General features: G+C 31.6%; 2 protein-coding genes across 2 annotated transcripts in view; one reads left to right on the forward strand and one right to left on the reverse strand.

Annotated features, from left to right (window-relative positions):
- Positions 1 to 11,568, reverse strand: part of LOC148628450 (gelsolin-like protein 2) — a gene marked incomplete in the record, with an annotated part of 173,179 nt that extends 161,611 nt beyond the window's left edge. The window contains 1 exon segment of the mRNA XM_088587706.1: positions 11,540 to 11,568.
- A 10,051-nt stretch (positions 11,569 to 21,619) lies between these two features.
- On the forward strand, positions 21,620 to 27,508 carry LOC148628454 (uncharacterized). Its single transcript, XM_088587730.1, has 10 exons — positions 21,620 to 21,775; positions 22,138 to 22,233; positions 22,959 to 23,127; positions 23,874 to 23,920; positions 24,617 to 24,676; positions 25,071 to 25,103; positions 25,924 to 25,983; positions 26,269 to 26,310; positions 26,891 to 26,971; positions 27,269 to 27,508. The coding sequence occupies exons 1-10, from the start codon at positions 21,745 to 21,747 to the stop codon at positions 27,400 to 27,402; spliced, it is 753 nt and encodes a 250-aa protein (XP_088443856.1). The 5' UTR covers positions 21,620 to 21,744; the 3' UTR covers positions 27,403 to 27,508.
- The last annotated feature ends 450 nt before the right edge of the window (positions 27,509 to 27,958 follow it).

The following is a 27,958-nucleotide window of genomic DNA, read 5'->3' on the forward strand; positions in this document are numbered from 1 at the left end:
AATGTAAGTGTAATTGATTATTTATTGCTATATTCAAGTTTATTTCCTTATGTTTATCATTTTGACCCTGTATTGTCTGATGTACATAACGCAATACACATTTCACGTAGGGTGAATCAAAAAGATAACAACCCACCCGTTACAAAACCAGTCAAGTGGAGAGACAAAAAAGCAGGCCGAGTTCACCCAATGTTTACACGGTAAACAAAATGAGATGACAAATATTTCAAAAGATTGGATAATTTACACATGAACGATTACATTGATCAAAATGACGTGAATAATGTCATTGGTAAGATTTTTGGAGTGTTTCATTCAACTATACAACAAGTATTTAATAAAAAAATAAATTCCCGAGAAAATAGATTCAAGCCCTATTCGAAGCCATGGTATAATACTTAATGTTATGAACATAGAAAACAGTTCCACAAAGCTAGGAAACGATATAACGAACACAGGAGTGAGCCGAATAGGCTGAGTATGATTCGGTGCAGTAAACTGTATAAAAAAAGTCACAAGCAAGGCATATAATGACAATTAACTGAAATTTGAGACAAACATTCGTAAAACTGCAAAATCAAACTGTAAAGAATTTTGGAAGATAATTACCAAGTGTCAGAAAACAATAAAAAAAACCTAACGATATTGATTTAAAGGTGTTGACTACATGAACATTAAAAGAAATTAAATCAAAATGTACATGATGATGAGTTTGTTGGTGTTGATATTAATGTAAATGGTATAACTCCAGAAATGGATGAGATACTCAACTCTCCGATTATTGAAGACGAGGTAAAATGTATGAAGAATGGGAAGTCAAATGGAACAGATGAAGTGCTAAATGAGTGTATTAAATATTCCTTTGACGATATGATGCCCATTTATGTTTATTTATTTAATTTGGTTTTAGATTCAGGGGTGATACCGGATTAGTTGGGGCGTAGGTATCATTATCCCTTTTGAGAAAAAGGGGTCTACATCTGATCCGTCATGGTATAGAGGTGTTACATTGAATTCATGTTTGAGTAAACTATTTTCAGCAATACTGAATAATAGATTTAAAACTTTTTTTCAAAAGAATTTTATCTTATAACCAATGCACAAGCAGGATTTAGGAAAGGGTTTTTAACCATAGATAACATTTTCATTCTACACTCTCTTTTATCGACCCGTGCAGGTGTCAAAAGAATAGGCCTGCAGCAGCGCTAAGCTTGTCGTAAAAGGCGACTATATAGTGCTCAAAACCTTAGCCGGGGGGTAGGGCGCTCTGCCCACAGAGCAACTGATTTGTGTGCCCCAGGTGGTGGAATGGGGTACCCCTGGTGTGTAACATGCTGGGGTTGTCAGGCTATAACACAGAAAACCTGACCGCAAACCATAGTGGTGCACCGTGTTGGGAAAGATGCCACGTTCCTCGCACGTTAAAGAACACTACTGTGGTATTCTCCCGCCGTAGGAACCATCGGACTCCGCCACAGGAGGCTAAATTGTCCGACCCTACTCACCTCTCCCTATTTCAAGTGGCAATCAAAAATTTCTCGACCCCCATTATCCTTGTGTCCCATCCCATTTTTTCATTTCATCATCATTTCATGTTCGTTTTATCATCCACTTCATGTTCATCGCCTGAATATAGCTGAAATATTGCTGCTTGGGCGTTAAACCCCAACAAACAAACAATCTCTTTTATCTATTTATTTTTCACTTGAAAAAAAAAAGAAGTTATACTGTACTTTTGTGGACTTTAAGGGCGCTTTTGACACAGTATGGAGAATAGCTCTATGGCAAAAGCTGCATAGATCAAACATACAGGGAAAGACATTTAATGTCATTTATAATATATATTAAAAAATCAAATCTTGTGTGAGAAAAGGGGATGATTGTTCGGACTTTTTTTGGCTGTGATATTGGCGTGAAACGGGAAAATTTATAACCTTTCCTTTTTTCTCTTTACTTCAACGATTTTGAATCCTTTTTCTCAGAAAATGTTGTTGATTGTTTACTTTAGTATATCAAATATGTGTGTAGATTTATTGGGAACGTTAATTAAACTATTTATTATTTTGTATGCTGACGATACTATTATTATGTGTGAATCAGTAGAAGGTATGAAAAATGCTTTAGAAAAATTTGAAGAATATTGTAATGTTTGGAACTTAAAAGGTCAATATTAAAAAAACATTATGTTTAGCAAGAGGAAGCACAATCCTCGAACGACTTTTAAATTGTATGGTAATGACATATATATATATTGTAGATTCACATTCTTATCTAAGCTAGTTTTAATTATAACGAAATTTTTTGTGAAGCAAAAAAGAAGTTAACTGATCAAGTTACCAAGGCTATGAATGCCTTGTATAGAAAATTGCAAAATTTATCTCTTCCGGTGGATTTACAGGTAAAATTATTCGATTCTCTTATCAGTCCTGATCTTACTTATTCTAGCGAGGTATGAGGTTTTGAAAACATGAAAACTATTAAGCAGATTCACTTACAATTTTGCAAAGGATATTAAAGATACGAAATAATACACCAAATTACATTATATACGGAGAACTCGGACGTTTTCCCATGGAAATTATTATTAAATTAAGAATGGTTAGTTTTTGGAATAATAGACTGTCAAGCATTATATACAATCTTATGTTACAGCTGCAAATGAATAATAATTTTTCATTTAAATGGATTACTTTTGTTAAATCCATATTTGATGGAACTGGGTTGAGTTTTATATGGAATGACCAGTTGAGTGTTCAGAAAAAGATGTGAAAATCAATTGTAAAACAAAAATTGGTTGATCAATTCATTCAGGGTTGGTTACAACAAGGTAATTCTTCAAGGGGAAAGTTTCATGGATCTTTTAAGACTGAATTTAAGTTAGGGTCGTATCTGATTAAGCGGAACAAGGCTGACCGTATTTATATGGCAGAATTTAGATGCTCTAATGTAAAACTTCCTACTGAGACTGGGACCAGCATACCGATACACCAGCGAATATGTAAATTTTGTAAAACTCTGGGAAATGAATGTCATTACCTGTTTGTTTGTAACCATCCCGAAATTGTGGAAGCTAAAAACAAATAAATTTATTCCACAATATTATATTCGTAATCCAAATGTGAGCAAACTGAATGGTCTAATAACGTATTGTAATGTTCGTGTTTATCGAAATCTTTCTTATTTCATCAAAAAACATTATCAAAATTCTTGCATCTATGTAGATTGATTATAGAATATTCATATTAATTTCTAACATATGGTAAAATGTACTTACGCATTTGAATTTTAATCAAATTTAATGATTTTAATCCATTCTCATTAATTTTTAAAAACCCACGTGCAGAAGTCTGTGAAAGAAATCACGTGGTATACTAAGCTTGGTATAAACACAAATTCATTCATCAACTACCGAATACTATTGTGTCACCTAACCTTGCCTTTGTTGCTATTTTTCAGATATATGTAAAATCCTGATTGATCTCTTGTACACCTCGGTGTCTGAGGATAAATAAAGTGTTTGTTTGTTTTGTTTGTAAATAATAAATCTTTTTGGAAATACAGAAAGAACAAATTACCATCAGTAATTGTGATTGTAAAGTTTCAAAATACCTATAAATGTATCGTGACTTCCGAGGTTCCACGCCATCGTCGCTTTGATTCATCATTATCATCTAGTTAATTCATTGACTGTTTACATGTAGATATTTGTTCTATTGTTCAGTTAAGTATATAATTCTTTAGTTTTAAGGTTGTTTTTTTTTTTGTTCGATATGTTTGGTATTCGCTTTGGTTCAGATTTCGAATTTGAGAAACAGTTCGAAGCTGAGATAAAGTTAGGAGAAAATCTGACACAAAGAAATATACTGTAAACCTTATTTTCGCGACTACTGTCTTTCGCGTTTTGCTGTTATTGGCTAATTTCGCGAAGATTTATTTTCGCGTTTTTAATAAAATAATTGCTTGAATATATAAAGATAGTGTTTAAGTATGCTTTTTCGCGACTATTTATTTTTTTGCGATAATTATATGTCCGCGAAAGTCGCGAAAAATAGTTGGGTTACAGTAGATAGTATGATCCCTTTGACCCTGTTATAACTCGAAACAGTAAGAAATATCTGAAATCTGATTGTAAAATACAGGCAGGGATTTTCATTTTCTTAATTCGGACCAAAAAGAAAAAGCACGAAAAACATAAAAGATATCTGAAAGCTCATTGAAAAATGCAGGCAGGGATGTTCATAAGAAATCCAATAATAAATTCGAAATAGGACCAAAAATAAATAATAGTTAAGTCTTCACATCAGGAAAATGCATGTTTCTAGCCCCCTTCTTCGCCCCTCATTTCTGGAAAGTTCAAGCCTTTACCCCTAAACTCATTCCAAGCCTGGCCATTGCGGCATAGAATATTGTGGAACGATATCAGACATTTTTTTATTGGAGTCATATAGAATTTTAAGAAATGCTTGTTTTGGCCCCTAATTCTAAAACAGCTGAGGCTATAACCCCTACAACCGATACCAACCTTCATTTTGCGGTTTGAAACCTTGTTATAAATTTTTATAAGATCAACCAATTAGTACTCAAGTTATCGCATGGAAACCAAGGGTCTACCGCCGACGCCGACGACGCCAACGATGGCACGGACGACGACATCGTCTTACGAATTCGAATACACGATCGCACATGTTTTTTCTTGAATAAAAATTCTAATGGTAATAACTAAGGAACAATCATTTTCTGAAGAATTTATTTTAAAAGTAATAACATTAACAAAATAGCGAAAAAAAAACTATGGAAAAAGGGCAATTACTAGTAACATGGCTTAATAGATAAACAAACAAATTTGATCACAGATAGATCTCATCATGCAGAACATTTTTATCCCACATCAGAATTCGCCTAAACCTAACGGTTTTGAAGATATATGCTAAAAACTTCTGTCTGACCCCTATGTTCTATTTTTAGTAACGGCAGCCATGTTTTTCGATGGATCAATGTATCCCGACATCATAGGGACTTGAGGTCACGAGTTAGATCCATTAAAGGGACAAAAATTGTACTAAAATGCTGTTTTGACGGTTTTTTTTTTACAAATATCACTTTAGTGTATGGCCATGGATAGTAAAATGTAAAAAAAATAGTTAAAACGGCAACTTAGTACTATTTTTGTGCATTTAATGGATCTAACTCATGACCTCAAGTCCATGTGCCCCACATCAGTTCTATGCAGAATACCATAAGGAACCTTCGCACTAAGATTGGCCCTGGTTGGTCTAGTAGTGTCAGAGGAGAGGATTTTTGAAAGAAATAACATTAAAAATGGCAAAAAAAGTGGAAAAGGGCAACATTGCCTAAATTTGACTGAAGATAGATCTCTTCATGCTGAACGCGTTAATCCTGTCACAATTCCGCTAAACCTAACGGTTTTGGAGATATACGTGTAAAACTTTTGTCTGACCCTTTTCTATTTTTTTAGTAACGGCGGCCATGTTTTTCGACTGATCGAAAATCATCACAATAGTTCTATGCACAATACCCTAAGGAACATTCATACTAATTTTGGTTCTAATTGGTCAAGTAGTTTCAGAGGAGAAGAATTTTGAAAAATTGTTAACGACGACGACGATGGACGCTAAGTGATGGCAATAGCCTACATGGCCTAAATGCTGCTTTAAATCTTTTAAGTCTTCCCAACACAGTATATTTAAAAAAATGAATGAGAAATAAACTTTCTACATCAAATTTTTTACACCTTTTTTGTTCCTTTTTTGTAAAGCGGCAGTGGCCAGTGACCCCATTCTAGTAAGCTTCCTCTATCAGCAAGTAATAGTGTATCAAAATTTCATGACATTTGGTTTACAACTAAGTTATCAGTGGCGGTTCGTGTCATAATAGGGATATTTCTATCGGCTTACTTTTCATAATCAAACTGACCAATACAAGTTATATTAAAAGTCCTATTATAAGTTAATAGGGAAGTGATTCTGCACAAGTCTAAATTTAGTAGTAGGTTCCGTAACCAGCAAACATTCCTTTGACCTTATTTTACTGTAATATGATAGAAGAGGAAAGTTCTCAATATTATCAAATCAAAAAGGTTATGAAGATCAAATGGCTTTTTGGTTGACATCTGAAATTCAAAAATTTGAATGTATTGCTGATTTTAAAGATGGTTTTCCCCGAGAGAGAACCGAAGAGCTTTCGATTCATCGCCTATTTATTTATTCTTACATAATGATTATTTTGTTGTTTTTTTTCTTTCTATACCTCGTTATCTACCAGTTTCGATATTAGTACAGTTCTGAGTCTGCAGACTTTCTTAGTTGCTAAGCCTCGAAGAGACTCAACATTTTTTTTAGAAAACTCCGAGAAAACATTTTGTTTTGTAAATTCTTCAATTAAATTATTTCAGTGAATCAGTCATCATATATCTACATGTACATGTATATAAATTAGTATTGTATATTCGGATAAAAATGTGTATAATGTTTGCCTCTCGTTACAATATATATTACTGTCTAAGTGTATCTATTAGTTTTTGAGTGTCAATCGACTGAAGGCTGATACAACCATATAGTGACCATATTTAATGGATAAGATTTAATTAGTGGTGCATGTGGGTGATGAAAATGGAAAACAAACAAGAATTTGCAAGATTTACATAATCATATGATAACTGAACGACATACTTCTTGGCAATGTGCCCTTGATCCATAGAAATATTCCAAACCAACCCTTCATCAACATTTCCGTTAAGTGAATTTTACTTGGATGCAATTCATGTAATATATGCAATACGAAGATATTGTTATGCAAGTAGATACAATGCATACAAATTGACAGGTGGAACATTCAAGACCGTTAGGGGGATGGACCCCTTTTAGATATACCGGTTCATTATGTAAGAGGATTTTTTTAAACCTCGTATCAATCGATTGCAAATAAATAGATGTATTTCCTATATAAATTATCAGGTTGGACGATTCTTGTGAGATTTACAGAACCCTGCACACTTGGAGAGAAAACTTATGTTATGGAAACCCCTCCTTAACTCGCCGTGTGCATTTCATCGACTGCACATAATTCTACACGCTTTCCCATTCAAAATGGTGGTTCTCCATCCAGGATGAATACCGTGATTTCTTACTTCCGATAAGAAGTAAAATTATCTTTAATTACCGTCATAATATTCGTTCGAATATTGATACTCAATCTATTTATATAAATAACAAATAAGTAAGTACTTCGTTTGGGTAGGAACACAAGACAATTTAAATTTGCAAAACACTGAATTGCAAATCTTGCGCGGCTTTTTCTTCAACCTACCATGTCATGTGAGTAACCATTGGATGCAGATTTGCATGGGATTTAATAAAATGCATTTTGTTTTACAATATTTACTAAAATAAATTTGAAGTTACAATTTGATTTTCATAGAATCCCATGGGATTTTTTTTCTCCCATGGGATATCTTGTGTTAAAATACAATGATAGTCATAGAGAGTGTATGCCTTACATATTCACTTAGTGCATTTTTCTTCTGTGCAGTATGAATAAAAAAGCTGAATGACTAAAAGAGAGAGGTTTTAAATGAAACTGTTGAAATAAACTTGGGATCTCTTGTAATTCGTCTTTCCAGTAGGGTAAGTTAAATGCAAATGTTACTTCAATATCAGGAATTCTGAATTTGTAAAAGAGAATGAACTTAAAATCATTTAACGGAAATAAACGAAATTCCGAGGTATAACAAAATTTTTCCTTTCTATTAGTTCAGCTAAATGAACTACATTTTTTATGCATTACATTATCTAACTGATCCACACTCAAAAGATTAAGACATAGGCAAAATGTTACAATGTACTGTAGGGACCGTGACGTGTAAGTAGAAACTTAGCTCTCCCTCACCATTGCAAATGTATATATAGAAAAGAAAAGACGTCAAAACATGAGGGACGATCAAGAAATCGTTTTTATTCCTTTATTCGATTGACGTAGGTATATCCTGATAAACAAAGGACTCAAAGTCAAACGAAAAATAAAAACACTAATCGTTATAAAATTTGAAGTCTAAACACTCCCAGAATGATGTAATTCTTATTTCATTTAGAAAATTCTCTTGAAATTCTGTTATCGACAATATTATGACAGTGTTATGCAAAATGCAATTAGTTATGTTCATGTCAATGTATGCGGCATATATATATATGTTCTGCTTCAACATTCGTACAAAGAAATGACATTGATATATTGACGAAGCCATTTTCCGCTTAATGAAAGACCGAAGACTTCTATTCCTGTTTATATGTGCCATGCATATGTACACTCATTTTAAACTACATTTATCGATATTTCAGTAGGTTTAGTAGTATTTCATGGTTGTTATGGGTGTTTTTTTCCTGCCTATGCTTGTAATAGTTATTTTCTTGTTGTTATCTTTTGATTCTTCCCAAACCGAAGCTGTACTGACTATGATATCAGCTCCAAGAATGGTGCAATCGGCCACATAGTAGATAAAGGTTTGATATATATAACGCTCGTACATTTTTTCTCAATTTTATACACCGTCTTTTGTTAAAGCCTAACCATGAGAGGAATCTCTGACATAAGGGCTATCTGATTAATCAGGAACTTTATATTGCATTAATATACTAGTACACTCCCTGGATTAATCCAACAAGAAAGTGACCGCATAAAGGTTATGAGAACTATTTTAGGCATATCTCCCCCGTCTCTTCTACGAAAACCCCTTCTATATCTACAAGGCGCTTCTAGGGGGCTTCGTCCCTGGGACCTAATGGGGGCACTAAGCAATCCCTATAACCCCTACCTTAAAAAAGTGTCTAGATCCGTCACTTGTGAATATGTGTGTGTCCCAATTTGACTTGAAAAAAAACTTCTATTGTAAGTTGCCAATTATAGAAAATATGAAATTCTGAAAATTCCCCTTTTATGAAAAAACTCATTATTGTCACACTGAAACTAAAAAAAATACGCACCTGAAATAAGAAGATATGTGTGGAATACATCTATGATTAAAACAATAGTACCCAACATGTCTATTGTGTACCGTTCATATGCCAAAAATCAACATTTTAATTCATATTGAGACATTTTTTATCAAGGGTAATGGTAGTAATTTTCCACCTAGCTTGACTTGGAAAAGTACAAATATTTATTATTTGGGCTTCTCTTGAAGTTAAGACACTATATTAATGAACCGTATCACACAAAAGCTTGTTTAAACAACAGTATTCTGAAAAAAAAGACAATATCGGGTGATATAGTAGAAAATTCGAAAGTTCTGAAAATTCCCATTTTTCCGATCTTTAAAGTACTGTCACTCCAAAAAGACAATATAAGCGCCTAAATTGATCAGATATGTTAGGCACTTCATTAAATTAATCATGAATGCATAAAATATGAGTTCTACAATATCAGTATGCTGTGAATTAGAATTATGTTTGATACTGAGTCCAGTTTTCTAGGGGTAAGCGTAATATTTTTAACAATTTTTGAAAATCCGTTCTTAAAAGTTAGTTTTTCGTGGTTTATTTGTGTAGAAAATTAAATTAATTATCAAATGATACCAAATTTGAGACGTTTTAGTTGAGTAATAACTTGTAGAGTTGAATTTATGTGACTTTTGAAAAATCGAAAATCCCATTTTTTAAATTTGACAATTCAAGCGTTTTTTTCGGCGGGATGGGAGTACATTTTGTTCCTTTTTACCACAAAACTGTAAGTGTTACTGCAATTTTCTTGGTACTTTTGTAAAGATGAGACATAGGGCTATATGATTAATTCTAAATTTGTTTAGTTTGTTCATACATGCTAGGCCAGGAAGGCTAAGACGCTCAAACAATTGAGTCACAAAAATCTTGGCTTTTTGACCCAGTGGGGTACAAATATAGGCTTATACTGAAAAAGAATCCGAGAATATTCTTTGTCGACAAATTGATTCGGTAATGGGAGGTATAAAGGTACTTAAAAATCACCATGAAGTTGATAAGTGAGGATGGGTGCACGGTGAACCCTCCCAGCCCATGGACTATTGTAGTACACAAATCCCATACGTCGTGTCGTGAAAAGTGATCCACTTGCTGATATCAAATCTGCTTGCTTTCATTAATTGTATTTGTATTTGCCTCATATTACACATAACTTGTGTCTGAGTGAAATAAAGAATCTTGAATCTTGTATAATACTTAGTATGTATAATTATATTGATTAACAAGTTTATTTTCGTAAAATCATAGTCAAGTAGCATCTTTCGAAAAGAATGTAATGAAATCAAAATTTACTGTCGTCAACGAAGTATGCACCAGACTTGAATCAGAATTACAAATTACCACATTTCAGTAAGTTCTCACCCATTACGTTTTAGAACGGTTTAAATCCTACATAAACGGGAATTTGATTGGCTGACAGATTTGCAAAACTTAAAAAAGTAAGCCGATACTTGTTGAAAGTAAGCAGATAGAAAAAGTAAGCCGATAGAAATATCCCTATTGTGACATGATCCGCCACTCATACTAAGGTTATCGCACGATAAAAAAATTAAAAACGACGACGACAGCATTATAACGTAATACGACCGCAATACCAAAATTGCGGTCGTATAATAAAATAACACATAATTTCTGATGTATCACAAAGCACTATAATCTATATTAGCTTATACACATCAGTATAACTATACTATTATTGTTTATGATTTGTACTGATAGACTTAAGTTTTACGTATTGATTAAGAATAGTGTAGACAACCCACGGTCTAATCAGAGGCCGTCTTGAAAATTAAAAAATGAGTGTCAATCAACGGCACAACATCAATCATGCTTTTATTGAGAGATACTAACCAGGCATTTCATGCATTTATCCACTGAAAGAAATTTTAGTTTTAGCTCATTGTCGAATGCCATCCCTAGGCTGGTTAAGTTAGTTGTTTTGAAGAATAAATAAGGGGAAGTAGATGATGATATGATGATATGGTTACTGTTGAATGGGAGCATTAGGTATATTTTAATTGTAGAAAAAAAAACACGTTGAAAGTGTGGGGGTATAAGATAAATTTAACGGAGAACAATGCAAATATTAATGGCCAGATGTAACAAATAATATGTTGGGTGCCAATGTGATTTCTGGTGTAAACATTATGTTCATCTCGCGTGTAATTAGGTACAGACTATGAAGGTACTTAGAATTTAGCGATACAAAGAGGAGTGCATGGTAATTAAACAAATACAGAGCAGATAATAACATAGAAAACATGTTGTGAAATTTGTTAAAATCATGCAAGTAAACTCGGTAACGATTGTAACATATATATATCAGCTTACAACTTTATAAGTTATGACTCATAGGTGTGTACATACCAACATTCTTTAAAACTATGACAACTTAATGCATTCACTAAACATTGAAAAATGATTGAATAAGATTAAGTATTTTCATTTGCTTCGTAATCGAGCAAATTTTCATGAAAAACGATTTTTTAATTCAAAAGAAAGATATAAACGAATTAATGCTTATCACTTACCAGTAGCCGGGATTGGTAATAAAAACTGTGTAGTTCATTCGCTTCTACTTCCGGGGTTATTGTTCTTTATAAGGTCAGATTCGGTTGCGTTCACTGCATCGATGAATTTACAGGTGTGGATTTCGTACAAAATTTACAACTAAAAAAGCGTCAAATACCCCTAGCTTTCTTTTTTAATTCATTAGATATATATGTATATGCATGCATATTTTATGATTAACTATTGATAGGAACAGGTATCAAATAACTGACAGTTGAGTCATAGTAATACTGATGTGTTATTATTTCATAAAGGTAAGAGCAAGTAAAGATATTAGTCCATATGCTGGGGGGTCCACCGTGCACCTCCAACTCATCCACCAAAATATGATTTTCAGCTACCCCTATATCTCCCATTTGCGAATCTTTTTGTAGCCAAAAAATGAACTGAAGCATTTTTTGTATTTTTTTGGCTACTTTTTATACCTCGTTGAGGCAAACATATTTTTTTATGTTTTTTTTTTTAATTCTTCGAACTTCTACATTCTACAAAACGAAGTAAACTGACATATGTAGGAATCAACATGTAGCCCAATGTCAGCTTTATAATGGTATCAAGATAATTGCGGTAACACTTAGGGTTCTGGAGTAAAATGGAAAAAAAATGTATCCTTCCCCACAAAAAATCGCTTAAATTGACATATTTTTCAATGTCAAAGCCCCTACAGCATTTATGCGTCAGTAAAAAATGTTTATGTTTTTTTTTCTTTGTTTTTGTTTATTTGTTTGTTTGTTTTTTTTTGGATATTTTCTGTTTAGTATAATCACATTTAATACTTCTGAGGTTCTTTTGGTGACTTGTGGCGATTTTTGTAGTCAAAATTAATTTTTTTTAAAATGGATTTTCGGTTTTCCTGTAAAAACTGGCATAATTTCGACTCTACAATTTATTGCTCAACTAAAACGTCTCAAATTTGGCATCACTCGACAGATAATCTTATTTTCTATACGAATAAACCACGAAAAACTAATTTCTAATAAAGAATTTTCTAAAAAAAATGTTAAAAATATTACCCCTACCCCTAAAAAACTGACCTCAGTACCAAACAGAATTCTCATTCAATTATACCGACATTATAAAACTCATATAAAGACGCAACGACTTGATGACTGGAGGGAAGGCCCTTGATGGCGTATTTGATGTTGGGAGAATTTAGGGTGTTGCTTAATTTATGTTTTATGGTTTTATTCATGGGAGAAACATATTCTCCCTAATTTCTCTTGGGGATTAAGGGATTTCTCCATTCTCGATAGTTATATTTTTAACTATCTCGAGTGGAGAAATTCTGTAATCCCCTCGAGACTGGAGGAGAATCTGTATTTAATCGTTTACAAATAGCAAGGATTTTTTTCACGCACAGTCGGCGTAGTTTCGCTTTTTACCCTTTGACCTTAAAGACGCTTCATAGAAACGCAAGCTAGTTACCTGAACGAAATTCTGTTTCCCGATTGGCCAAATACTGATAACTTAGTGGCGTTCGAAAGAAAGCTGTATCGGAAATTGAAATTGCGTGCCATATGTTGTTTCCTGAATGAAATGTAGAAAATTATAAGTTTACTGCGTGGGCTATCTTTTTTTTTTCTATAGTAGTCTACTTAAATCCTTGCAAATAGACAAAAAATACTTGCAAATAGATAGTTATTATCAGCTACAAGTATCGGCAATATTAAAGCTGCATTAGCTGCCAAATTTGTTCAGTTTTGATTCTACTAAATTTTGTTGATTCAATAAAATAAGTTCGTAGTAATGCAATTGAAGCAATAAAAGTCGATAATGCCTACAGAATATTTCATCTATTTCTTGATTAGATTTCAAATAATTAATGACCATATTTGTGCCATATTATATCACGATACGTAAATTTCAAAAGGGTTCTTGAGTTATACTCGATTTTCTTTCTTTTACGGCTTGAGTCCATCGGTCTTCCTTGTTGAATAGCCACTTTCGCTTTGCAATCAGATTTATTATAAAAGAAGCGACCCTTACAACACACGCGCGAATTAAGGTCAGAAGTCACATGCATACGAATTTATCTAGGTCGATTTTTTGTCTTGCAATACAATAAATATATAGACACCTATTTCTTGTATTTAATGCATTTTATTTGTGGATATCAAATGAAATTATACAGGAAAAGTACAATTTAGTAGATATAGTACAAAGTTAAGGCATATTTCAACAGAAGCAAAAATTTACGAAAATGACAGCAAATGCAGCTTTAACACAAGCACCTCAGCCTGAGCATATATCGCGCATTAATACAATTGTTTAAAAATTGACAATAAACACTATCAATGCTTAGTTTTGTGGAAATATCCATCAAGTACTAATTTTTGTCTAAAATCGATTTATAAAAAATTAATGTTTTGTGATTATTATGATATTTCAATGCGCACTATATGATTTGGACACTGTAGTTCGAACCTGAAAACAATTATAAAGCATGCATAGATATCCATGCAAAGACCGAATTTATAAAAATGGCAATTTTCATTCTCATATAACGGGAGATATGCGTTTCCATATTTGCGCCATGTGCCATGAATCATTGTACTCAAATACGCCACTTGTAATTAAGTTTTGAACATTTTGATTACTCCCTCTTCCTTTATCCGGGCTAGAAACGTTCCTGTAATATTAGCCACTATTAGTGGATATCTATTAGTGTTGTTAGTCTGCTACTAATGCTAACAAAGACGGACTTTCATACTGTACAGTATTTATATTAACGCTAATAACGGCTAACAGCAGATTAATATTAGCGCTACTACCGGTAACACCAGACAAGGGATATTTTATCGTGGCATTGTTTTAACTGACCAATCAATTTTCGGTTTTGAAAACGGCATGGTGAACATCATATTCGGAAATTCAAAACAAGCGCCATATTAGAAAAAAATACATCTGCTTTATACATGTATGAGTAAATAACTGTTAACTATGGATCGTGTTGATGTAGGTATATTATTCAGATTACATAGTTCAACGTGAAACATTTCACTTTCTTTTACACTCAGTTACAGCAAGGCCGTAGTGAGAGGGGTGCGATCGCACCCCCTTTTGAAAAAAAACAACTTTGATTTACACCATAGCCTTTAATTAAAGAGAAATCATACCAGATAACCAAATAAAATTGCTTATCATTGATAAATTCGCATCCCCCATTCAGAAAACCTGGCTACGGCCCTGGGGTACAAATTTATAGATCACTAAACAAGGGCATTTCACTAACAAATCGTTAGAATTTTAGAAAATATCAAACCTCTATATAAACTTTATAATTGAATCGGTCCCCATTATTCTCCTCTCCTCGTATAAATTTGTGAAAAGTGGGAGGGTCAATAAGTTCTAAGGGTACTGGCAGTCGTTTTGGTCAGAACGGAATATTTATTTTCTAATGCTAGATTTAAAGACGAATTCATACGTAAAAAGTAATTCTCAAACATTATTTAATACATCAAGAAAACGCTGAAATATGACGTAAACACTGGCATCATATTTCCAAGGCGTGTACGTCTTTATAATAAAAGAACCCAATTCCGAACAATTGCGTAAAAGGCTAGAAACCACTAATCCCACTTCCCATAAGCTTCTATGCTAATTTCATAATATTCAATGGCTTCTCTGGACTTTACCTTAACTTTAACCTGCAAGGACGATAGCACGATTCTACATATGTCAGCTCACAATCCTCACAAAGGCATGTGGGGTTAGCAGACTTGCAGTACAGTACTGGTCAACCAGAAGTGAAGGGTCTATAAATAGCACGGGAAATCCCAGTGTTTTCACAAGATAGGGGTATATTTAGAAATCATTATGGAGATTATAATTCACATCACAATAAGCAAAATGCACCTATAAAATGTACGGAAATATTTTTCCTTTCAGAAACTGTTTCAATTTTTAAAATAAAATGGGAACTTTTTTCACAGCACTATGAAGGGGTAATTTCTGCGTAGGACTATTTTTGCGTACGTTCCAAATGCTCATTTGTTGCATTGGTGGTCTTTAACCTAAAATCCTTTCATAGTTCATTCATTATTACCATTCATGGTCAACGCAAATGTTAACTTTGTTCCTATGGTTTGATTAAAGGTACGGTATCACTTTTCTCTTAAATTTCGAAAGTTCGAATTATTTTATTTTCCCTAATTACAAATCAATGCTTATTATAAAGGAGTCCGTGCAAAAACCAGACAGTGGGTGCATGGCACATTTTCATTAAAATTCATCCATTTTATATAACAATTTATCTTTTCCAATATTTGCACTGCAATTATTGAAAATAAATAAATCACATTGAAATTCAAGCTTCTTGAAATTCATTGAAGAAATGTATATAACTCTTTATTAGTAGCAAACTTCGGTTGCTTTGTTGGGGAACTTTAAAGTAATTTTCTGAGCCATACATTGCACATACCATTACATTCTAACAGAAATTGTTCAATAAAATTTACCCTATGCCACCAATATCATAGGATCTGCGATATTTTTACATGTACAGCCTCTTAAACGCACAAATACATGTATAAACACAATTTAAGACCCGCAATAAGGTTCCTTTTATACAACCATGTTCAATTTTATCATTAAAACATCGAAGTATCATTCGTATAATGATGTACTTGGTCATACATTAATACCAGGGAAGCAGGGAAATTGACCAATTAATCAATACAGCAATTATTAATTTATCAATAGATCCTTATCCCAGCATAAGAATCCAAGGCCGTATACCCCCTCTTGAAAGAAACAACTTTAATTTACATCTTATCCTGTAATTCAAGAGAAATCAAACCAGATAATTAAGTAAAATTGCTTATCAGCGATTACTTCGCATCCCCCCTCCCCAATGCAGAAAACCTGGCTACCGCCCTGCTTAATTCCTATGCGTTTTATCAAATATTTATTTATACATTATTTAAATAGATCTGCTTTTGCACTATACGAAAAACCTGTTTACTACTAGTCATATAAAGTTCCTTTACATTGTCTATAAATACGCAATCTTTTCACAAAAATAAAGATTCACGACACCCCCTTAACTTCAAATAGCTCGTGCACCCTATTTATGTTAAGAAAAAGTTACCTTTTAAAGTTTTCTTTTATACAATATGATAGAACCATATATTCATTAAATGCATTTTAAACAACCCCATCTTGAATAAAATGATGGATCAAAATTCGTACATTCAGCTATATAGGAATAGACTATTATACTTTTCCGTCTTACCGCATTATGAAGTTCGATAAACTACGCTATCATTTTTTTATCCCATTTTCAAGCAAATGCTTATCTGTTTATTTCCTATATTTATTAAGTCCCGAAATTTTTATTTGATTTGATTTTTCCCTCCAACATTTACCGTAAATACAGCGTTCAGAAAACGCAATAACCTTAACACCAAGAAATTTCAGTATCATATAAGTCAAAACAGGATTAGGAATTATTATAATGAATTTATGGCCATTAAAAGTGAAACCTTTAGATATTCACTTAACATCATTTTGTCATTGAACAGACATTCTCCACACATATACCAAAAGAACAAATATTACAGAATACAAATTCCTCCCGAAATTTGATTTTAATATTTGTTCCTAACGTAACAAACCTTATAAATATTCTTAAAGTAATTTTCAATATGAAATTTTCCACTGGTACTTTTGTTACAAACCTTTACAACTGAAGTTATTTACCTGAATTACATAGCAAACATAGAAAAAAAAGAACAGAGAATTCCATTAAACCGAATGCGAATTTTGTTTTATTGATAAATTTCTTTAAATATTTGCCGTAGTTTGTATGCACTATAGAAAGAGCCCACAGCAGAAAAGTCAAATTATTTTGATAAATATTTTTCTTAAATTTTTTTTTTCGGAAATCTATAGAACCCTGTATAGAATTTAACCTCTTTATAAATTGTTCAATATATACTAAATAGCAAAACTATACAGGAACGATGAAGTTACGATTTTATAAAAATGAAAAAAAAATGATCCTAAGATAAATAAATTACTACGCATGGCAGTTAGATACAACCGCATATATTTAGGCAAAATCGCTTTACACACCTAGTTAATCCATGAGATCAAAATCAAACCGTAAGATTTCTACCTTTCTTTTATGTGCAATTCGATTCAACTTTAAGCAGATCTATACACTAGCACTTCTGTAATTTTTCGGTCCTCAGATGCTATATTTTTATATAACATTAAATTTTCCTATATTTCGATCTGCCCTTTTGAAAAAAATCATACAGTCATCTCACATTAAAATCAATTTAATCAAATCAAATCAAGTATAACTCTTGACAGTACTAACTTCGTGTACACTGTATACAGATTTATCTCAAAGGTGCAAAACATTAATGAAAAACCATGACTGTTTTAAGTGTAATCCCTTTTGGGGTTCGGCGCTGGAGATATTTTTTTTGTTTTGACCACTGTCAAAACAAGAAATATCTCCTGCGTCAAATCCGAAGAGCGGTTAGTTTAAGTGGTTTTTAACTGATTCTGAATAGGAAATAAAAGTAAAGTTGTTGGGTTTTTAACATGAATCACCTCCTGTCAGATTTTTATGAAGACTATTACTTCAACTGCAGTAGTCCTGAGCATAGCTTCACTCCCTACTCCTATCCATAGAAACCTTATAGGCAACTAAAAAAATTTACCATGATGGAAAAACCAAATATAGGAGAGTAATGTGTGAAGAATTTTTATATGTTTAGCATTTTTGGGGTTTTCCCTACCCTAACCCTTTAACTTAATGATTAATTTTCAAGGCAACTGTTTAAAGTTTCTTTAATCAAATGTGTTAATCCCACTAGTGTAAATTACGTACCTGGAAGGCACTATTCTTTATACTGATATTGAATAATTATTATCTACCTAGTATATCTAAAGTAAATTTGTCAAGTTGCAAGGATCCCAACTATGAAAAGGAGCTTACCCCCCCCCCCCCAAAAAAAAAAAAAAAAAAAAAAAAAAAACTTAATCTGTAACTTCTTATATAAAGACAACATACAAAGTATAAAATCATTTGGTGATAAAATCATTACAAAAAGTGTGGAAAACTGTATATTCACTGATTTTTTTTTAGTCCAAGGGCTGTAAATTCCATAAAAATCAATCAACCATAACCAAAGTAAAATTTAATCTGTAACTTCTCATAGCAAGACTACATACAAAATATGAATTAATTGGTAAAAGAATTACAGAAAAATGTGTTGAAAACATTTTAGAAAAGATCAAGAGAAGATTATCCAAAGCAAATGGTGGAGGTGTTGGAGAGGTATTGGTCAGCTGGTATGACATCTGCTGGAAGTAGCTGCAAAGAATAAATTGATAATGTAGCAGAAGAGCTTGGAATTTCAGTTGATAGAGTTCGTGTAAGTTAAAATATCCAATTATTTTTCAATAATACCCTACTGTATTTGCAAAATTCATTCAAAATATAGCAAACCAAAACAATAGCAAGTATTATTGCCTTTTCCATTGTAAATATTGAAAACTGAACAGCAACCTCACAGATTCTATACAATTTTCTAACTAGCAACTGATTATCTCATATTGTTTAGTTATCATCAAATACAAACTTGGTCTGTAATTAATTTATCCTCTTTAAAAGTGTACAACAGTTCTTCAACTTTTCATAAATCTTTATTTCGAAATCAGTTAAAGGTGAGTTTCTGTGAAAAAAAACACTTTGAACAGAACTTCAAATGGAACACAACTCGACATCAGAAAAAAAAAATTATCCATTTTAAAATACACCCATCTCCCCTTTTTAGCATTTTCAAAGACGGTAGAAAAAAAATCACCAAAAGCTATAGGTCCTATAATGAGCTAAAAAAATATAACTAAAGGCTCTACAGAGCTGGAATCCCCACTCACTGATTTTTAAGTATGTCATTTGGAACAAGCATGTAAAGTTTGGTTACAATCCATATATTAGTTTTCCATAGATTTCCAAAGTTTGAAATAAAAAAATTTGGAAAAAAATTCATTTCAGGACCAATAATTCCTTGATCAATCAATGAATCTTTGTGATAAGTTCGGTACAGGTCCATCCCATCATATTGAACATTTTATTATCCTGCCAAATTTTAGCTAAACCCAACTTTTTTTAGTTATTAGCAAAGTTCTACAATGTAACCCCATGGTATATTCTAGTAACGGTGGTCATGTTTTTGTCAGATCGAAGATTGTTAGGTGAGCTAAAAACTAGATAAGTTATTAATTAGTGGAAAATAAAAGAACGCAAACAACAACAGGACACTGTACAATTATACAAGCACAAAAAATGTAGAATCATTGAAATAAGCCTACTGTGTTTTTTAAATTTTGTTAATTATATGATATTTAAAAAATCTGTCCTTGGTATTTCTAAAATCAATATTGCCTGAATATTATAAAAGCCAGATGTTCTATAATGTGAGCTATTTATTTTACTATAAATTCAATATATTTAAATGCAAATAAATTAACAAATAGTAACATTTTTTTTTTAAGTATGGATAAGTAACAAAAGGGCAAAAGAAAACAGAAAAATAAATGGAAATTTGCCACCTACCAAGAAAAAAAAAAGAGTATTAATGGCCCAAATGCTTACTCCTTCTTTGTTAGCACATTAGAAAGAGGTATATAATGTCTGATAGTATATAAATATGCATTTTTTAAGATCGTTACATAACTTGAAATGAAGCAGGCATTTAATTTTATCATTAATCTCTACATTTTATCCTTTGATCTTAATGACGAATATTTTTGTATCTCCTGTGCATTACAAGATAATCAAAGTCATTAAGTTGCAGGCATTGTGGTACTATGCATACCCCACTTTTACAAAGTAATGGATTACCTCCCTTGTAAGTTTTCAACATTTACTTTTAACATCCCAAAACCTTAAGTTGGATTATATCCCTCTTGAGCCTCCCAACAGTAACTTTGTGACATTTCTTCATGCAAACATTAATACTAAATTTCATTAAAATCCTTTGAGAGGTTTAGAAGGAATTGCACTGACAAGATGATAATACTTTTTAAACGCCTCATATTGCTCTCTTAATCATCAATATATGCATTAGCAATTTTTATTTTGATACCTCAACTAAATAAGGTTAACACAGTTTAAACTTGCCTAGAATTATATATGTAGTTACAGTACTGTACACAGTATAATATTTTTTTCAGGATCTCATCCTTTGGCTCATTTAAAATCACATAATGAAAATTTGTCCACACATATGATTCAATGTTAATGTGTTTATATTATGAAACAAAAAATGCATGCATCTTTTATCACCGTGTAAATGGGCCTTAGAATATTCCAAGCATATATATTACCGGATCTTTCACTATAAAATTTACCACTTAATATTAAACAAGGTTTTGCACACTACATTGTGTTAAGAATTTTCCCAATCAACCATTTGCATATATGTCAAACATGTAAAGGGGAATATATTCTGTACAAATAATCATGCCAAAGCAATACCAAATACATGAAATCTTTGGTTTAAAAAAAAAAAAATTCTACACCATAAAAAGTTATTCAGTAAATCGAGTGGAGGTAGAAACGAATTTTGAAGATCCTGGAAAAGAAACTTGGTAAAAGCAATCTGTCAAACTGCATTTAAGCATACCCTCAAATAGAACCTCAGAAATCTGACACAGAAATCTTGTTTAATGGACATACAGCTGGACAGGTTGTTAAAGCCCCAAAGATAAAAAGTGGATGTGTAAAAAGTTATGCAGAAATCAAGCACACGATACACTCATTTCTGGCTTGTTCGATACACAAGAATTACAAGCCTTAGTTGATACAATTTTATTAATCTTTCCTTGTGATAGTTAGAAAATGTATGCATTTTCATAGCATTTGTAAGGTATATATCAGATTGCATTAAAATAAAATATATACTTCATAAGTAAAACATAACAAGACTTAAGAACTACAATAACTACTACCCAGCAGAAGTTTTGTTAAATTTTTACTGGTATAAAAATGTCTTAACTTTAATATTTTTACCTTTACTTTTTGCAGATAAATGTGCTTTCTTCATTACATTATGATGTATGTGGCTTAGGGACTGATGTAGCAGATGAATGCTCCCCTATTGTGTTTGGATCTCCATCCGGAATAAAGTTTGTTGATCCTAAAATGGAATTAAATTTCCGACATTTCTTAACAGGTAATCATCTTTTTTAAATATAATTGTTGAACTAGATAAACTTTTAATAATTGAACATACCATTTATTCAAATAGATTTATACACAGCAATTATGTGTATATATACATTTTTAATGTATTTTTTTAGCTTTTATTGGACCAACTCTGCAACTAAACATTTAATTAATCCAAACATAAAAAATCCCAAAAATTTGTTGCATTCCCTATTCTTATTAATAGTGCTACCCATATTGCTACTAACAAAATATTACTAAGTATATGTAAATAATTTTATTTCATTAGTATATACTGGTATTTATTTCATGAAACCTCTGAGTTTATCTATCTCATTGCCATTAATTTTATTCAAATTGTGTACAAAGAGCAAGCTGGTTTAAAGAATTACATCCCAACCAAAAAAGAGGAAAAAAAGAAGGAATTAAGGCTTCAAGTCAGAAACTATTTGAACAAAGCCTGGGGTATGACTTTTATATTGTGAAAATAACTTGAATGATAATGTTATCTTAATTCTTATGTTGTTTTTACATACATATCAAGTATGACACAGAAGTCAAATGGAATCAAATTTGTTTATCAATACATTTTATATAATTATAGAAGCTAACAAAGATAGCACTTGTCTATACCTAATATAATTTAGGGTATTCAATTTATTAACTTTGACCATTAATATTAAAGGACATTCCTTAATCCATCCACATCTACATATAATGAAATAGACAATATTCATTTGCATAAAAATATTTACAAGTCATGGCATGAATACAAACAATACAATGAAAAACATCTTAAATACATTAACGTATTAAATACATATGTAATACATTTATGACTATGATACTCATACAATGTATTCGACACCCATCTTTTCCCTCAGATTAAGCAACTTGAATTATCTCCCTTTGTAGTTCCAACTTTTATATTACTTCATGTACATGTATATTAGATCTCCCACCTTCCTATGAAATTTTCTTCAAATCCTGTCATGACTAGCTAGGATTTGCTCTTAAAACGTATTATCATGATAAAACAGCAAATTAGATTATCTCCCTTTACAGTCATCTAAAAATATATCAGAGACAGCGTGACACCAACATTTAATGACTCAAAACTTTTAAAAATATATGAATAGTTTTTCATGCAGAAAGGATGTACCTTTTCAAAAATTTATCTATTTTTATAGCTGAAGCAACTGGTACAGGAAAGCCCGTGCCGTACAAAGACTTAAAAGACGGCTCATCGAAGTTTATAATATATGGACTACCTGAGGATATTCACATAAATGATCCTAGCTGCTATGGAACTGCAGTATTAAATAAAATTCTACAATGCAAGATAAAGTTTGTGTTGAGGTATATAAAAAAACTAAAAGCAACATATCCAGTAAATTTTTAATTTAATTAAAACTATATATATATATGCTCTACTTTCTAGGCAACCATCACATTAAAATTTGCCAATACAAATTTTAAAGGATCCATCACTCCTGCAACAAGGGCTGATCTGTAAATAACGATATTTGGTGGGGAAGTTAGAAGCATTTTTATTTTACCCCATCATTCAATTGGCTATTTACGGTATATTCATGTAATTATAGTGCATACTGCCTATATTTTTTAACCTCTTTTACTGAAGCAAAGTATGTAATACACAGTCCAATTGAATTTGTTATGGCATTTATGAAATGGGAAATCTCTCGGAAAGACAACCCAATTCAGTAGTGAACCGTAAAAATGCACATAAATCTATATAGGGAATTGGGACTATATTTTTTTATTGCAATTTAAAATGAACTACTGTAGTATTGCATGCACAATATTCACTCAAGATTGATTTGAATTTCTTTTACCTCAAATATATATGTAAGTTTGAATTTCTATTTTTAAAACAGTTAATTACATTATGAATACATATGCCTGAATTATTATGTACAATGCAGTATTCTTTTTCACATAGTATGAACCTTAATGGATATATTTTTTTCTCTAAGTTACTAGGTTACAGTATCCCCTTTTTGTTATTGGATTGTTACAAATTAATCCCTATATTTTAAAATGAAATTATATGAAGAAGTTTGAATGTTACTTTTCTTTCCAAGGACTAACAGTGCAAATCAAGAAATAAAGAGATCTAGGTGTGATACATGTATGTATATATGCTGTCTACATGTTATTATAATTGTACAAGTAAATATGAATTTGGGCTTTGCCTATGAGGGATCAGCAGAATATGTGAGATTTCCTATATAACACTCATTAAACTGTGCATCTGCATCAAAAGTTCTAACATTAATCACTTCCCAACTGCATACATCATTTTTGAATTCTGTCACCTATGACAGAATTATTCTGAACAATTTATGTTTCAGAGCATCTACATATATAGGATATAGGTCATAGCTTACATTCAATCAATTTTACTAAAATGAAAATAGTGTACAAGTAATTAATTACAAGTATAACCTCACTTGTAAAATTATACCTTAAAAGTTCTTGTCAACTTTAATTTTTGCTTTTCCTCTTTTCTTATCAAAAACACAAATCATATGTAGCATATTAACTAGTCATGTTTGATATCACAGATGTACTAGCTGCATCATGAGTTGAAAATACAGTATATAAAAATGTCTGATCCAGAATTCAAAGATTATAGTTTAAAAAATATTAACAACTTTTTACATATATTGAAAATATACTTCTGAGTGATACAAAGTAACTATAGGTATGATGAAAGTATTTTTCTACATCTTTATCTTTTAAAATTGGAAGTGAAAGTAATGAGCAAGACAAATATTGAAAAACTTCCCTATATGTTTTTTTTTCTTTTATATAACAATAATAGCACCTGCAAGATATATGCCTGTTGCAAATACTCATGAAGATTCTAGACCATCCATGTCGGGTGAGGGTTTTCTGAAAGTACAATGTAATATGAAACAAAGAAATTTATCCAAAACACTTACAAAAGCAAAACAATAAAAGAGCAACTTTTCACCAATTTGGTTAGCTGCATAGTAGATTTTCTATGAATTTTCCATCAACTTATACATGTAAATTAATGAAAAATTTACAGATAGTGCAAACATTTTTTATTTTTTTGCAAAACAGGAAAGTAATCCTCCTTTTTGAAGAATTAGTTTATCTCGAAAATGCAAACTGACTATTTCATTCTATATATACATGCCTGGAATATGTACCTTCACTTGTGCAGAAGTTGATATTAAAGTCAATGGTTAGCACATAAAATAGCTTACAACATATGACCCATCTATATCAATATCTTTTTATTTCTGCAGGTTTGGTCAAGAGGGTACACAAAAATGAGAAAGGTACAATATTAACATCTTGCATGAAAACAAAATTAAAGTATGTGGTCTGTTTTTCTTGAAAGAGTAGATCATTCCTATTTGTGTCAAGTATATTTAGAGCACAAGTATAACAATAACTTTTTCAATTAATGAACAAAAAGAAATCTAAGAGCGATGGATCACTAGTGGCAGGAAACATATGTCAAAATTTCAAGCCACTGTGGTGAGTAGTTGCTGAGAAAAATGAGAAAGATAAAAATGGTTAAGGAAGGCACATACACAAGAATGAAAGAGTATGATAACAGTGTCTTAAAGAAGGATCTTAATATTCTTAACTGTTCTGTGTTTAATTACCAAGAAGCAGTCTTTGTAAAAATAATGCAAATTCTATAATTATACACAAAAAAAAAGGCTACACATTTTTATTGTTGTCATTAAGTTGTTTTGTGGGACTATATGATGAAATGTAATCATTCATTCTAATCTGTCTGCTCTTAGGAAATAATCCACAATGAAAATCTAGTAGTATTTAATGTATTTAAGTCTCATTTATAGAATTATCTCCCTTAAGTTTGAATTTTACAGTACATTCTTTATATATTTTATTTCCTAAGAGCATGGGTTATATGAGAAGCTAATTGTTAATTTCTGTTGACTATAACGTTTTAAACAAAATATTTAAAATAAAAATATGTAGGCTTTTTCCAACCAGGAATTGCATTTTGCATGATTCGTACCTGGAGTGCTACTTAAAAAATAATCGAGACAAAATATTACATTAAAAGAATTTAATTTTTGATTAATTCACATTAAATCTTGCATGGCACTATTTCCTGTGTAGCCAAAACAAAGAAGATCAAGACTGAAACTGTTTTTACAGAAAACAGTATAGTACCTACCAGTAAGTACAATAGCAGAAACATAGTTGTTTCAAATTCTTCTCCGTTTTATGTCATCATTTTTTAACTTGCAACATATTCCTCCAAGTGCTGTTGCAGCCTAACTTTTGCCAAAACAGCCTAGTTTTTGACCTGGCTTCTTTTAAAAATTTGTATTTTATTAATAAGTGTAACTAGCTCTGATGATTAAATTAACAGTATGCTAAATTAAAAAAAAGTATTTCCCTTTTATACTCTACCAACCCTATTTGTTTCAAATTATAAATTTGTTATTTTGACAATTTCAGGGACAGAGTTAGAAAATACAACAAAACAGGATATTGAAACAGGTAGGTTGGTATAATTTGCACCGTCATGGTGTATGTTTTAATAATTCTAATCATAAGATTCTTTATGCTTATAGTCTTTTTTGACTAGTCTAGAACATCTTTGCCAGAAAGTTCACACTTGCATGAACTTTGCCAGATGGTTCATACAGTAACATGCATGAACGCCAGTCAACTTGAAACCAGTATGGCAGTCTTTTAGTTCAAAAGAGTGTGGCAACGAACTAAACGGCATAATATAGCCGTAAGAATGATTTATTACACCCACATTGATTTTACTGGTACAGTGTGTTTATCGAGAGTAATTTTCAGCTCCGAAAAAAGAATAATTCCCAAATTTTTGGTTAAAATTATAAGGGTTAAACAGGAGATTTCAGTCGTTCATGAATGTATGAACGGATCTCTCCAACCCCAAACATTACATCTCTTACAAGCTCTTTCAGCTCTGTAAAATTTTACCAAATTAAAATTGATAATAGTTAAATAAATTTTGACAAGAATGACAACTATTGCTTTACGAAGCATAAATGAAATATATATATTGTAACTAAAGATACTGGTAAATAACTAACTTTTTTTCTAGGTCTTTCACCAGAAGATATTGATGTTCTCCATGACCTCATTTTGAATCTATCCACCCAAGAAGTTGCCACACCATCACAAGGTATTTCTAAAATAAGATTACTTATTTCATCAACTTTTTGGACTTATAAATAACTTGCTTTCAACATCCACATGTTTGCTGTTCTGATATCAAATATCAAGAGTGCTTTGAAAACAAATGAACAATTCGTGCCTGAAATTAAGTCTAATATAGTAAAATGGACTCAGCCATTGACTTAGATAGAAGATAGCAACAGAGTACCATGATGTATTTCTTATTTATATTTACACATAGTAAACCTTTTACAACAAACATTACTGTAACACTAGAATTTTTTTTCTCTTGTATCATTCACAGATGACTTGTATGAAGTAGAGGAGATACTAAAGACACGAATGAGAAAGAAAAGAAAAGAAGTTTATGTAAAGTGGAAAGGATTTGATGAGCCTTCATGGATCAACCATTCAGATCTAGTTGATGTCCATGTATAAGAACTTAACTAGATTATCTTTAATGGGAAGATGTTGATTGGATTTTATGTGGTTAAACAGTTCATAATAAGTGTTAATAAAAATGATGTTTTCTGTTCACAATTTACTACAAGACATTTTTTTCTCTGTTTGTTAGTATCCAGGATATTATTTAATAAGTAGATACAATGTATTTCCAAAATGATTTTTTACCATCAAACATTCTCTTAAAAAGTTTAACACTTAAAAACATTTAACTGATTTCTATTGTGGTTTAACATGCTGATACATGTATATTTATTAAAGGCTAAAAAATATTGCATTTCACTGAGGTCTGCATCTTTAGAAATATACATTTTTGGCAAAAGTCCCTCTAAATTACACAAATATTAACATTTCTTTACTATATTTCATAATCAGAAAACTTTTTTACTTTTTATAATGGTTAAGAACAAACATCATATAAGGGATGGTACCCTAAATTGGTGGGAGGAGAGGGGGTAATTCCCAATACATGTACCAGTACTTGCTTCCCAGACAATGTCACAGTCACAGTCGCATAAGAAAGTTTAGTCTT

Source organism: Perna viridis, chromosome 1 (genome assembly GCF_037379345.1).
Source record: "Perna viridis isolate PV_CMFRI_1.1 ecotype Kerala chromosome 1, ASM3737934v1, whole genome shotgun sequence".
NCBI lineage: Eukaryota > Metazoa > Mollusca > Bivalvia > Mytilida > Mytilidae > Perna > Perna viridis.